This window comes from Hyaloscypha bicolor (assembly GCF_002865645.1).
Source record: "Hyaloscypha bicolor E unplaced genomic scaffold K444scaffold_60, whole genome shotgun sequence".
Taxonomy (NCBI): domain Eukaryota; kingdom Fungi; phylum Ascomycota; class Leotiomycetes; order Helotiales; family Hyaloscyphaceae; genus Hyaloscypha; species Hyaloscypha bicolor.
This window is the reverse complement of record NW_020194562.1, coordinates 461,275-475,497: the sequence shown is the minus strand read 5'-3', so window position 1 is coordinate 475,497 and position 14,223 is coordinate 461,275. Positions and strand designations below refer to the sequence as shown.

Below are 14,223 nucleotides of genomic sequence, written 5' to 3'. Positions count from 1 at the left end.
ATAAATATATAATAATATTATATATTATTAATATATTTTATATTTTATAAATAATTATTAAAATATTAATACTAGTATTATTAAATCGAGAATTAATTTGATTTTTTATTTATATTTATATTAGGTTTTTTTTTAAAATAAACTTTTAATAAGAAATTTATATTTTTTATTTCGAAATAATATAAACTCAAAGTTATTAACTAATTAATAAGATATTTAATATAAGCTTAGTCAAATTATATTTAATTAAATTAGCCAGATTCAAAATAGATTCGAATCTAATAATAATTTTTATATTATATTTTTATTATAATTTAAAGCTCAAAATCGCGAATTTAGGCTTTATAATATTAGATTATTTAAGATTTCTAGTAAATATTTCTTAGATATTAAATATAATATAAATAATTTGCTTTATATATAATACTAGAATATTTAATTATAATAATTCGAATTATACTTGACTCTAATAAATATTATTCCCTTATTAATATAATATATTACCGGAATTATTAATTAAACCAATGCGCATATTATTTTAGTAAAGGTATTTATAGCGTGATATGAAATTATAATTCCTGGCTTGGCCTTAAATAATATAAAGATAGTTATAACCCAGTTCCGAGACTTATTTACGAAGGCGCTCAAAAACCTCGACTTAGCGGCTGAATCGGGGTCAAAGAGTGCGATATTGGGCTTATTAAAGTTATTTATATTAACTGTGGTTCATTAATGGCAAGTCGCTATGCGAAACGTGCCTCACATATTACAGGCCGTTTCGGCATATGCAGATATGATATTGCGGGCCTTGTATAGCAATAAAGCAATCGTAGAGAATTATAAATTCGTATGGAGGAATAAACAGAAACGCACAAGTGAAGGTCTCGAGGCCTTGGGATGTGGCTCTCCTGAAACGGGATAACTGTTATGGCAAAGCTAGCGCAATAATAGGCCGGTGGATCCGCATACTTGGATGGCACAATCTGTAATAAAGATCGTGGTACGAAATTTTTCATGTATTCTTTTAATAGCAAGTAGAGTGATACATGTCGATTGGCGCCGCTCAGGTATGTATCTTACAGACTCAACACATAGGAAGCTGGATAGAATCCAGCGAGCTTCCAATCAATGATACCGGCCAGCTCGCACTGCACCTCCGTATGATGATGTTGTGAACGGAATAATTGTGGTAGAGTAGAAACTGCGAAAACGTCTTAACATTGACTGTCTCTCTCCCCTTGCCAAAGACCCGACTGCCTTGCGGTACGGATCAGTCCCTTCCCAACCTAGCTCCATACGTTTGAACCGACGCGTATCCCGGACAGGTCGTCTTCGGCGGCGGTCTATGTGGATTCCTCCCTGATTTCCTCGACCTCCTACTATAACGAGTGATTTGGCGGGCCATTCTTCTTGTGTATAACGGACAGGGCCCAACCCCAGAAATGTGTACGTACACGATCGCATTGCGACGGCACTGCGACGGGCCCTGAGACTTGCAACAAAATTGGAACAGTGAAAACGAGGAAATTTATCTCCGTTCCGAGACCTCACTGGACAAGCTTAGAATCACCCATCAGAAACCGATAAGTGTTGGAGTTGGTTGGGCGATTGAACTAGGGGGTCAACTCCAACCGCCCGCTCAATTCGAACTCCGTATTACTATTCTGTTGGTTGGTGCCGGCCGCATTGAGCCGAGAAGGGCATAGGCTTACATTGGCCAATCAGTAGAAGGTTTCACTGGCCAACCGCCCAGACCACCCAACCGCCCAAAATCGCTGTTTTCCAAAAATCGTAATTCAACACCCACATAATATTTTACTATTAAATCAACTATTTTCTAAAGCCTTTTTAGCCCCTCAATATGTCCGTAAAGAAAAATCACTATACCAAATTCGCGAATAATCCTAATAAGCTCTTAGAGAGCATATAATTATAAATAGCTTATAATAATATCTCGATTATAGGAAGACTAAATTCATTAGAAAATATATAAGAGAGTATAGAATTATATACAAAACCCTTTAAGATTAAATTAATAAAGTAAAACCAAAGATATAAGATATAAAGGTAAGATAATACTTATTAATAAGGTAAGAAGTAACTAGCTAACTAAAAGAAGATATAAAGTTTATTATATAATATTAAATTCGATTAATATATAAGCTTTTATAATTAAAGAATTAAATTAATTATATAAAACTATAGAAAAGAGGCTTTTATAGCCTAACTAAAATATAATATTTAAATAAAAGCCAAAAAAACAGAAAAAGATCTTTAATAAAAAGCAAATATTAGATCTAGCTATTTTTATTTTTATAGTATTTAATTATATAATTAAAAGAGAAAATAATATTACTAGTTAAATTTCTATTTATAAGATTAATAAAGAACTTAATATTCGAAAAAGGAAACTATTTCTGGCTTAGAGAATTAATAACTAGAAGAAATAAAGCTTTTGTAATTTTAAAGAATATTATTTCCGGAATTTAAATTTTTTATTTTTATTTTTTCTAAAAACAAAATTGTTATATATACGGGTACTAGGGAGCTTAGCTTCGCTTACTCAGTGGCCCCTTTTATTTAGCTAGATCCAGAGGCTCCCTTTAGAGCTTCTTTTAATCAGATAATTACTTATACAAATTACTATTTCTTACTATTTGTAATAAAAATCTAATATCTTTTCTTTTTATAAATTATATAATTACAAAATTTAGATTAAAGGCCTAAAAGAAACTAAAAATATTAGATATTAACTTTTTTAGTAATAATTTATTTAAAAGCTTCTGGAAATCAAATATTTCTTAAAAATAATCTAATTAAATACTATATTAAAACTAATTAAACTCTTTTTATTTTACTAATTCTATTTATAAAAAAAGCAAATAGAGGTTTATATTTTTATATTAATTTCTATTATTTAAATAATATTATCCGAAAGAATTTATATCTTTTCTTATTTATTAATAAAACTTTAAATTAATTATCTAAAGCTAAGATTTATATTAAATTAGATATTTATTAAACTTTCTATTATATAGCTATAGATCTAGACTTTTAGAAGCTAATAATATTTTCTAAAAAGACTTTATAAATAATATACTTTTTAAATATTTAAATAACTTTTATATAATATATTTTAATAATATTTTTATTTATTTAAAGAATTTAATCGAATATAAATAATATATATAAAAAATACTAAATTATTTATATTATACTAGCTTTTAAATAAATATTAAAAAATTAGAATTTAAAATTATATATATAAAATACTTGAGCTTTATTATTTCTATATTTAATATTAAAATAAACTCTAATAAAATCGAAATAATATATAACTAGTAATTTCTTAAAATAATTAAAAATATATAATTCTTTTTCGGCTTTTATAACTTTTATAAATAAATTATTAAATCTTTTATCTTATTTATAAAAAAGAGTATTTTCGTTAAATAATTTAAATAATATTAAAAGGCTTTTAATTACCTAAAAGAAACTATAATTTCTATTCCGGTTTTATAATATTATAATTTAGATTTATTTATAATAATAGAAATAAATATATTTAAAAAAAACTACTAGCTTATTTTTTTTAATAAAATCCGGAAATAGATCTTTAATATTCTATAACTTATTTTTCTAAAACTATATTTCTAATAAAGCTTAATTATAATATAAATATTAAAAAAATAAAAAGCTAAACTAAAAGGCTTTTAGAAATTTTTTTTTAAAGTTTATTCTAATTATTATATTTTATAATATTTTATAATTACTAAAAAGCTTTTTTTTTTTAATAAGCTAAATAAATTAAGCTTTTATTTTATTATTATTTTAAGCTTATATATTATTTTAGAAAATAAAATAAATATTTAGGGGCAGATTAAAAAAAAAGCTATAAACTCAAATATTTTTCTCTAAAAATAAGATTAATTTAGAAATTATTTATAATTTATAACTTATAATAATACTTTATAAAATTAGTTTATTTAATTCGAAATTTGGCTCTAAAAACTAAATATATACTAAAAACTTTCCTAAGATTTCTACTTTTATTAGAAATATAATTTTCCTAAAAAAAATTAAAATTCTAGAAGCTTTACTAATAGCTTCTATTATAATTATTTTTATAAAAGTATTATTAAAAGCTTTTACTAAATATAATAGCTTATAATTAATAAATAAAATCCTATAAAATAATAATATATTATTAGATCTAGAAAAGCTATATATAATAGTTTAAACTAAAAATAATATTTAAATATTATAAAATGGCCTCTTTTTATATTATAAAAAATGAAATAATTCCCGGATTACTTTTATATATTATTCTAATTTATAAAATATATAATAAATATCTTTCTAAATATTTTAAATATATAAAGTTTTATTAGCTATTTAAAAAGTAATATTACTAGTTATTTATAAATAAGAATATTAATTAATATTATAATTATTATATTTATAAAAGATTATATATATTTAAAAATAAAAAGTCTAATTTATTTTATTTATTTTTGGTTTCTAATTACTTCTAATAATATATTAATTTTAATTTTAAAAGCTATTTGAAAAATAAAGTAGGCTATAATATAATTATTATATTTATAAATTATTTATTTAAATATCTAATTATAATTTTTATATAAGATATAATTATAATTAAATAGCTAGTATTTTTATTTTTATTTTATATAATATATTAAATAAATATTTTAGAAATAATTATATTACATTAAGAATTCTAATTTATATTTAATTTCTAAAATGAATTTTATATAAGAATTAATATAAAGCTTAAGCTTTTAATAGCTAATTACTTTTAAATAAATAAATAAATAAAGATTATTAATTAGTATTTTAATTAGAAATTATATTTATATATTAATAACTATTAAAATAACTAAAATAAATAAATTATTATAATTAATTATTAATAAGCCTTACTTTAATATAAAACTATTAGCTAGTTTCTATTTATAACTAAAAAGAGCTATAAGTCTTATATTTCTTTAGGTTAAAACTCTTTTATTAAAACTAGTTTACCTAAAAAGAAATTAAATAAAAATAAAGCTAAAATATTAGTATATTAATTATATAAATTATAATAACTTATTTAAAGTTATATAGAATAAATATAGAAATAATATATAATTATTAGTTTACTAGTAATATATAATACTATTATATAGTTATGAAATGCTATTTATATAAGATTAGTAAAGTTATTATTTAGAAGTAGAAATTATAGTATTATAGTATTAATATATAATCCCTAAATTTACTAAGCCTAAAGGAATCTAGTTTACTAGTTAAGTTACTAATGAGATACAAGATCATATAACTATATCTCGTATCCTATATCCTATTACTTATATCCTATTACTTATATCCCGTATCCCGTATCCCGTAATTATATATATGACTCCCAAAGAAATAGCTATACTAATACTAGAAACTCTCTAAAAAATACAAAAAACAGAAAATAGTACTCCCCTCTAATTATATGCAAATTCCCCGATCCGGCCTAGTACCAGATCTCCTAAATGCTTTATATATCTATATTACTTTTAAGGTTTTAGTTATATACTAAAAGCCGCGGCCTTTTATATATAACTTCCTTTCCTATAATATTTTCTTATCTCATATATTTATATTTTACTCTATTCGCATTTAACTTATTCCTTTATATCTAATTATATTATATTTATATTAATAAGGCACTTGAGGGCATTTAATAGCTTTAATTTCATTATAAAGTCGGTAGAATTTAATTTTCCTTTAATTTACTTGACTTCTATAATCTCTTATTATTCATATATCTAGTAAAAGCATATTATATTAATTATTAGGCATTTCTCTCGAGTAGTACCTAATTTAATGAGGTATTTATATAATGACTTCGAATTCGTATAGACGATTAGTAATAGTTCTATTTCTAGTATTCTATTAATTATAGATTTAACTAAAGTGCCTATATTAAAACCATAAGCCATATTATAAAGTTCCGAAGCTAGAATATTTCTAGTAACTTTCTTATATTTAGTAAAGAACTAGTAAATAATATTAGTATATCTAGTTCTATTTACTAGAACTAGAATATATCTAATTTAGGAGAAAAGACTTTTATTATTTGCGAATAAAGTATTTATAAAAATAATTAAGTATAAAAACTTCTTTACTAGCTTTATAAATCTTAGTTCTCTAGTAATATTCTTAATTTGCTATTAAATATACTTATTAAGTATCTTTATATTAGTTTCCGAGAGTTTAATAGCTTAAGTAATAATTAATAAGTTATATAAAGCTTCTGGTTAATAGACTAATATAATATATACTTCTCTAGTATATTAGGTAATATATTAGTTTTTAATAGAAAGGTTTTAATAAATAGTACCCCTATTATTTATAATAGTAATATTTTTCGTAAAAACGATTTAGAGGTTTTTATATTAGTATTCCTATATAAAAGTAATTCTAGTAGTATTTATATAAATAATATTTCTATTAAACTTGAGATTATAGTTAAAAGTAAGGAATTTATACTTCTTAGCCAAGAACTTAGTCTTATAAAGCTTTAGTTACTTTGCTTTTACAAAATTATTAGTTCTAATAAATAAGGTATTATTAGTTTAAAGGCTAATAATTCCGAAGAGTTATTTACTATAGAAGAGGCAAGAATTATAAGTTAACTATTTTATAAAAAGCTTATTAATATAATAAAAATAATAAGTCTTAAACTAGTAGTTCCTAGCTTCCGGTATATTATATAATAGTTTTATAATCTTTAGAACAGAATTATTCTTTAGATTTAGCTCTTTAGTAAGCTTATAAAATGAGTTAATATAGAAATTATAATTAAGTAAAGTTATTAATTAGATATAAGCTTATATAATATTATATAAATATAAATCCGTAGTATTTATTATTATAATAGTAATACTAAGAATAATTCTTTAGCTAATATATTAAATAGTAAGTAATTATATTAATATTATATATTTCTTATTATTATTATAGGCTTAGATAACTAGTCTCGACTTTTTAAGCTTTTTTTCCGTATTCTTATTCTTGATTTTATTAATAAACCAGGAATTAAAGATATATATTTTCTTTAGTACCTAAAATCTAGAAGTAATCTTAAATATACTCTTTTCTAGGAGGCTAGTAACTTTAACTTAACGGGAATTCTTATATAGTTTATTATCCTATAGAAATACTATAATATCCGGGATCTTATAAAGATATCTTCTATTATACTTTAGTAAAATAGTAGAAATAGCAGGAGAAATTATACCTGTATTACCTTTGGCCTTATTATTAGATTCGGAAACAGGTTTAAGTTCCGGATTATTAGTAATAACTTTAATATCTCCTATATAAAAGGGCTTTATAGAGATTAAACGAAAAGTAGTATTACTATATAGTAAAGCTAATATATAGTTCTCTCTATTAATAGTTACTAGCTTATATAGTTTATCCTAATTACTAGATTAACTAGTATTTCCTTTATACTAAATAAAAACATTTGAATTCAGGAATAGTTTATAAATATTAGTAATACTAGAACTATTTCGGATATTTAAAGTATTTATAATTTAATATCTAGCTTAAAGCTTCTGAATTTCTACTATTACTTTCTTGAGTACTACTAATTATTATAATATAATAAATAATAGGGTATTATATTTAGTTATTTAAGATAAAGTACTATAAACTAAAAGAGTTAAGATAATATTATTAGGTCCTATAAAGTTATTAATAGTCTTAAAAGCTATTTAGAGTATAGTATTCCTATTAATTCTATTAACTTTAGTTATAATAATAAAATAGATATATTAGATTAGGCTATAGTAGTATTTTATAATTCCGATAAAGTTATAAGCTTTTATAAGAATAATCTTAATCTTAGTTCCTATAGTATTTGCAAGCTAAGTAAACTTCTTATTAGTAAACTATTTCCCGGTATCTATTATAATCTAATTAGAAGAGCCTAAATAGTTATTAATCCAGTATTACTTAAGTATATCCCAGATATATATTATATTAATATTCTAGAGCTATTAGCTAGCTTAATATCAAGTGCCTTTATTAATAATATAAAGTATAGGCTTACTAAAAATATAGAAAATATTAATAATAATAGAATAATTAAAGCTAATATTATCTCTTAGATTAAACTTGAATTATTTAAGTAATTAGTTATATTTCTGGTATTATTTATAGTACTTTATAAGGTATTTAAGGGCTTATATATTAATATTATAGCCTGCTTATTCTAGTATATTTCGGAGCTTACTAATAAATAAATAACTAAAATAATAATATAGATATTATAATTTAATCTCTATAAAAAAGCAGAGATTATAAATAAATAATTCGGAAATAAAGCCTTATAATATAGTATTTTAAAGCAGGAAAGAATATCCGAAATATTATATTATAGGTATATATTTTCTAATAAAAATAATAAGATAATTAGTAAAATTATTAAAATAAATCTCTAGCTTATTTATATTAGCTAAACTAAATAGAAATAAAGTCTTTAAAAATATAATATAGAATTATACTTGCCTAATTAGTATACTTACTATTATAAATCTAATAAAAGATATAGATCTAATACTAAACTAGATATTAACTTAATCTTTAGTAATTTTATTAAGTTTAATACTATTATTAGTTTACTAGAGAGCTTGGAATTAGTTAGAACTAGTAATTAAGTATCTAGAGGCTCTAGTATTAATTATAACTTTATAAAAGTAATAAATATTATATCTTAATATACTATTAATTATAAAAGTCTAGATATCTTTTATTAAGGGTTTAATAGGCTCTAATATATAGTTTTTACCTATTATCTAGTATATAAGAAAAAGAGAAATAAGGTTATTTATAAGGATATTAGCTATAATTATTAGTAAAGTATAAGTAATAGAAGTAGCTAAAAAGCTTTTAACTAAAATAAAGTAAGAATCTAAATAATATTTCTTTTCTTTATTTATTTCTACTAATAAAGCCTTAAAAATATTATTTACTAGTTTATTCTTATTATTCTTACTATTTTCTTTACTTTTAGCTTTAATAATATATTATATATAAATATTACTAAAGTATTTATTAAAGTTATAGGTATTTCGGAATTTAAACTAATAGATATTTCTATTCCTAAATTGAGCCTTCTTAGCCTCTTATTTCTCTAATATATACTTTTATAAGTAGTATTCGGGCTTCTTATATATAAAACACGATTTTGGAATATAATTATTATAATTATAGGACTTGAAGTAATTATTACAGATTTCGAAATTATGGCTAGATTTATATTAATAATTTCCGGAGAAATAATAGCTTAGAGAATTCTAAGAATAATATTATTAATTAGTAAAGAAAGTTTCGGAATTAGCTTATTATTTACTCTTATATATAGTAATAGATAACTAGAGCTTATTAATAAGTTAGCCGAGATTTATAAGAGGATCTGAGATTATATATTTATATATCCGGGAGCTTTAATAAGAAATAATAATCTTATTATAAAGAAATTTAATATTTTATAAATTAGATATAAGACTATACTATAGTTAATATAATTTATTAATTAATAATTAAATAGTCTTAAATATTGTTTTTTCCCGGAATTTAGCTATTATAAAAGCTAATATAATAGTATTTCATTTATCTAAATTTTAATACTCGAATTTAGGGCCTTTAAAAAAGCTATAGATATTAATATAGGCCTCTTTATATATATATATTAAGAGAGCTAATTACTATAGAAGTAGTCTTAAGCTAGTTTCTTTAATATAGTAGGAAAAGCTCGTATTAGTACCTCTTATAAAAGCTTTATATATTAGTAAATATTAAGGAAAATAATAAGTTTATTATTAGTATAGCTATTTCTCTGGGAGTTATATATATAGTTATGGGATACGGGATACGAGATATAGGTAATAGGTAATAGGATATAAGTAATAGGTAATGGGATATAGGTAATAAGTAATAGGATATATGTAATAGATAATAGAATATAAGTAATAGAATATAGAATACGGGATATAGTTATATAACCTTATATCCTATTAGTAACTTGACTAGTAGACTAGATCTCTTTAGGCTTAGTAGATTTAGGAATTATATATTAATACTATAATACTATAATTCCTATTTCTAAAAAATAACTTTACTAACTTATATAAATAGTATTTCATAACTATATAATAGTATTATATATTTCTAGTAAACTAATACTAATTAGTTTATATTTAGATTAGAATAAGACCTGTTTAGTATTTATAAATTAGAAAGAATTAAGCTATACTTGCCTAAGATTTGGTTATTTAGGGGCAAAGCTATTATTCTAGTTAAAGAAGAAATAATTATTAATTCTATTACCTATAATTTAGTTATATAAATAGAAAAGATACTTAATCTTACTAAAGCCTAATTATATTATATTAAAAAGGGAAATATTTATTAGTTCTATTACCTATAATTCGGTTATATAGGTAGGAAGAATATTTAATCTTACTAAATACTAAAATAGTTAGCTATTTAATTATTCTATTTTATTTCTATTTAATTCCTATAAAATTCTCTTAAAAATTACCTTTTTTTAAATTTTTAGGGCTCTTAAGCTTTAGAACCATTAAGTTCTCCTAAAATCTTAATATTTTACTTTTTAAATTTCATTTTCTAAATTTCTTATTATAAATAAAATTTTTATCTCAAATATAATACTTATTATAAACTACTTATTTTATAAACTATTTTTTTTTATAAACCTATTCTTCTTATAAACTACTATATCTCGAACTAAATATAATCCTATAGAATATATAATAATAGAATATATTATAGTAAATAATTCCTTTATTAGATCTATTTAATCCGATTACTTTATAGATAATAATAATTTCAAAGAATTAGTAGGAAAATAAAGATATAGGATTAACCTAAACTTTATTAAGGTAAATAAGATAACTGAGTTTTTAGATACTAAGCTATTTTAATATATTCTTTATAAAATAGTTAATAATAATCTTTAGGAGCTATTTAGATATAACTTTAAGAACTTTACCTATTAAGGGAACTTTAATAAATTCGAACTTCTGGAAATACTATATCTATATAAGATTCTTTAGTATAATAGTATATTTATATAATAGAATAATAATACTAATATTATTATAAATACCCTATATATTATTATAAAAGAAAATAAATAATATATATAATTAAATAAGGATATATTAGTAGCTAGACTAGACCTTATTAAGGAACTAATCTTATTAGGCTTTATTACTCTTATAAAGAATAAGTATCTAGAATTTATTATCTTTAATATTTCTATATTACTATTACTTTCTCTATTATTTTCTTTATTACTATATCTTATATTTCTATTAGATTTATATACTAGTATAGAAGCTCTAAAAACAAATAGTATATTCTTACTATTACTACTACTATAACTATATCCGAATAATTCCTAATTTCCTTTAATTATAAGACTTATTAGGGAAATTACCAAGATTTATACTAAAGAATAAAAGTATAATAGATCTAATAATAATTTTAATTATAAACTTATTATTTTCCTTAATATTTACTAATATATAAAGCTTTTATAAAAGGTACTAATATAAGCTTTTCTTACTATATTAAAGAAACTAGCTTAAGACTATTTTTATAATAACTAGCTCTTTTAATATATATATAAAAAAGCTTATATTAATATCTATAGCTTTTTTAAAGGCCCTAGATTTAAATATTAAAATTTAGATAAGTAAAATACTACTATATTAGCTTCTATAATAGCTAAATTTCCGGGAAAAAAAATATTTGAGACTATTTAATTACTAATTAATAAACTATATTAATTATAATATAGTCTTATACCTAACTTATAAAATACTAAAAAATTTTATAATAAGATTATTATCTCTTATTAAGGCTCCCAGATATATAAATATATAATCTTAGATTCTCCTATAAATCTCGGCTAGCTTATTAATAAGCTCTAGTTATCTATTATTATATATAAGAGCAAATAATAAGCTAATCCCGAAACCTTTTTTACTAATTAATAATATTATTCTTAGAACCTTCCAAGCTATTATTTTTCCGGAAATTATTAATACGGACCTAGCCATAACTTTAGAACCCGTAATAACTATTTTAAGTCCCGTAATTATAATAATTATACCCTAAAGTCATGTTTTATATATAAGAAACCCGAATACTACTTATAAAAGCATATACTAGAGAAATAAGAGGTTAAGAAAGCTTGATTTAGGAATAGAAATATCTATTAGTTTAGATCCCGAAATACCTATAACTTTAATAAATACTTTAGTAATACTTATATATAGTATATTACTAAAGCCAAAGATAAAAATAATAATAAAGGTAATAAAAACAAACTAGTAAATAATGCTTTTAAGACTTTATTAATAGAAATAAATAAAGAAGAAAAATACTATTTAGATTCCTATTTTACTTTAGTTAAGAGCTTTTTAGCTACTCCTGCCACTTCTGCTTTACTAATAACTATAGCTAATATTCTTATAAATAATCTTATTTTTCTTTCCTTTATATACTAGATAATAGGCAAAAACTATATCTTAGAGTCTATTAAACCCTTAATAGAAGATATCTAGACTTTTATAATTAATAATATATTAAGATATAATACTTATTACTTTTATAAAGTCGTAATTAATACCGGAGCCTCTAGATACTTAACTACTAGTTCTAACTAATTCCAAGCTCTCTAGTAAACTAATAATAGTATTAAACTTAATAAAATTACTAAAGATTAAGTTAATATCTAGTTTAGTATCGGATTTATATCTTTTATTAGATCTATAATAGTAAGTATACTAATTAGGTAAGTATAATTCTATATTATACCTTTAAAAACTCTATTTTTACTTAGCTTAGCTAATATAAACAAGCTAGAGATCTACTTTAATAATCTTACTAATTATCTTATTACTTTTACTAGAAAATATATACTTATAGTATAATATTTCGGATACTCTTTCTTGCTTTGAAATACTATATTATAAGGCTTTATTTCCGAATTCTTTATTTATAACTCCTATTTTCTTATAGAAATCAAATTATAATATCTATATTATTATTTTAGTTATTTATTTATTAGTAAGCTCCGAAATATACTAGAATAAGCAGGCTATAATATTAATATAAAAGCCCTTAAATATCTTATAAAGTACTATAAGTAATACCAGAAATATAGCTAATTATCCGGATAATTTAAGTTTAACCTAAGAAATAATATTAGCTTTAATTATTCTATTATTATTAATATTTTCTATATTTCCGGTAAGCCTATACTTTATATTATTAATAAAAGTATTTAATATTAAGCCGGCTAATAGCTCTAGAATATTAGTATAATATATATCTAGGATATACTCAAGTAATACTAGATTAATAACTATTTAGGCTCTCCTAATTAGATTATAGCAGATACCAGAAAGTAGTTTACTAGTAAGAAGTTTACTTAGCTTATAAATACTATAGGAACTAAGATTAAGATTATTTCTATTATAATAAAACATTATTATTATATTATAATAATAATATATAGATAAATTAAAAGGAAAAGAGGTATAGTATAAGTAGCTAAAGCTTAAATACAGGAATATAGTTACGTGAGCCTATACGTGACTACTAATACGTAGTTGCCATATAATATATGCCCCCAAAAAGAAAGAACTATATGGTCCTCTATACTATATATATATATGATTTACTTATATATACGGCGGGCCAACTTTTCGAAAAGAATAGAAAATCAAACGAATTCTACCCAAAAAGCTCAAAAATAGCCTTATTCCAATATCCCTGAACTTTATAGTAACCAAAGTATCCCAATAGTACCATATATATATGTATTCGATATACAGGGAGCCCAGGAGAGGAGCAGGGAGCTATTAATAAGCTAAGGAAGGCTATTCGATAGCAGGAGGAGGAGGAGGCTATTAATAAGCTAAGGGGGCTATTTGACGGCAGAAGGGTAAGAAGGCTCGTTAATAGGAGAGCAGGCTATTTGACGGCAGGAGGATAGTAATCGAGGCTATATGAAGTATATAGGGATATTAAGTTAAGGAGAAGGCTATTATAATATTTATATATACTATAATTAATATAGAGGTCGTATATAGTACGGAAGTATTGGGAGGGCAGTATCGGTTG

General features: G+C 21.9%; 1 protein-coding gene across 1 annotated transcript; it reads right to left on the bottom strand.

Annotated features, from left to right (window-relative positions):
• Positions 1-1,000: 1,000 nt before the first annotated feature.
• On the bottom strand, positions 1,001-1,561 carry K444DRAFT_612560 (uncharacterized protein). The gene has a single exon (XM_024880159.1). It carries the CDS (start codon positions 1,462-1,464, stop codon positions 1,126-1,128), a length of 339 nt encoding a protein of 112 aa, XP_024737288.1. The 5' UTR covers positions 1,465-1,561; the 3' UTR covers positions 1,001-1,125.
• Between the last annotated feature and the right edge of the window lie 12,662 nt (positions 1,562-14,223).

Coding starts and splice junctions, on each gene's coding strand:
- K444DRAFT_612560 (XM_024880159.1), bottom strand. CDS start 1,464: ATGCGATCGTGTACGTACACATTTCTGGGGTTGGGCCCTGTCCGTTAT.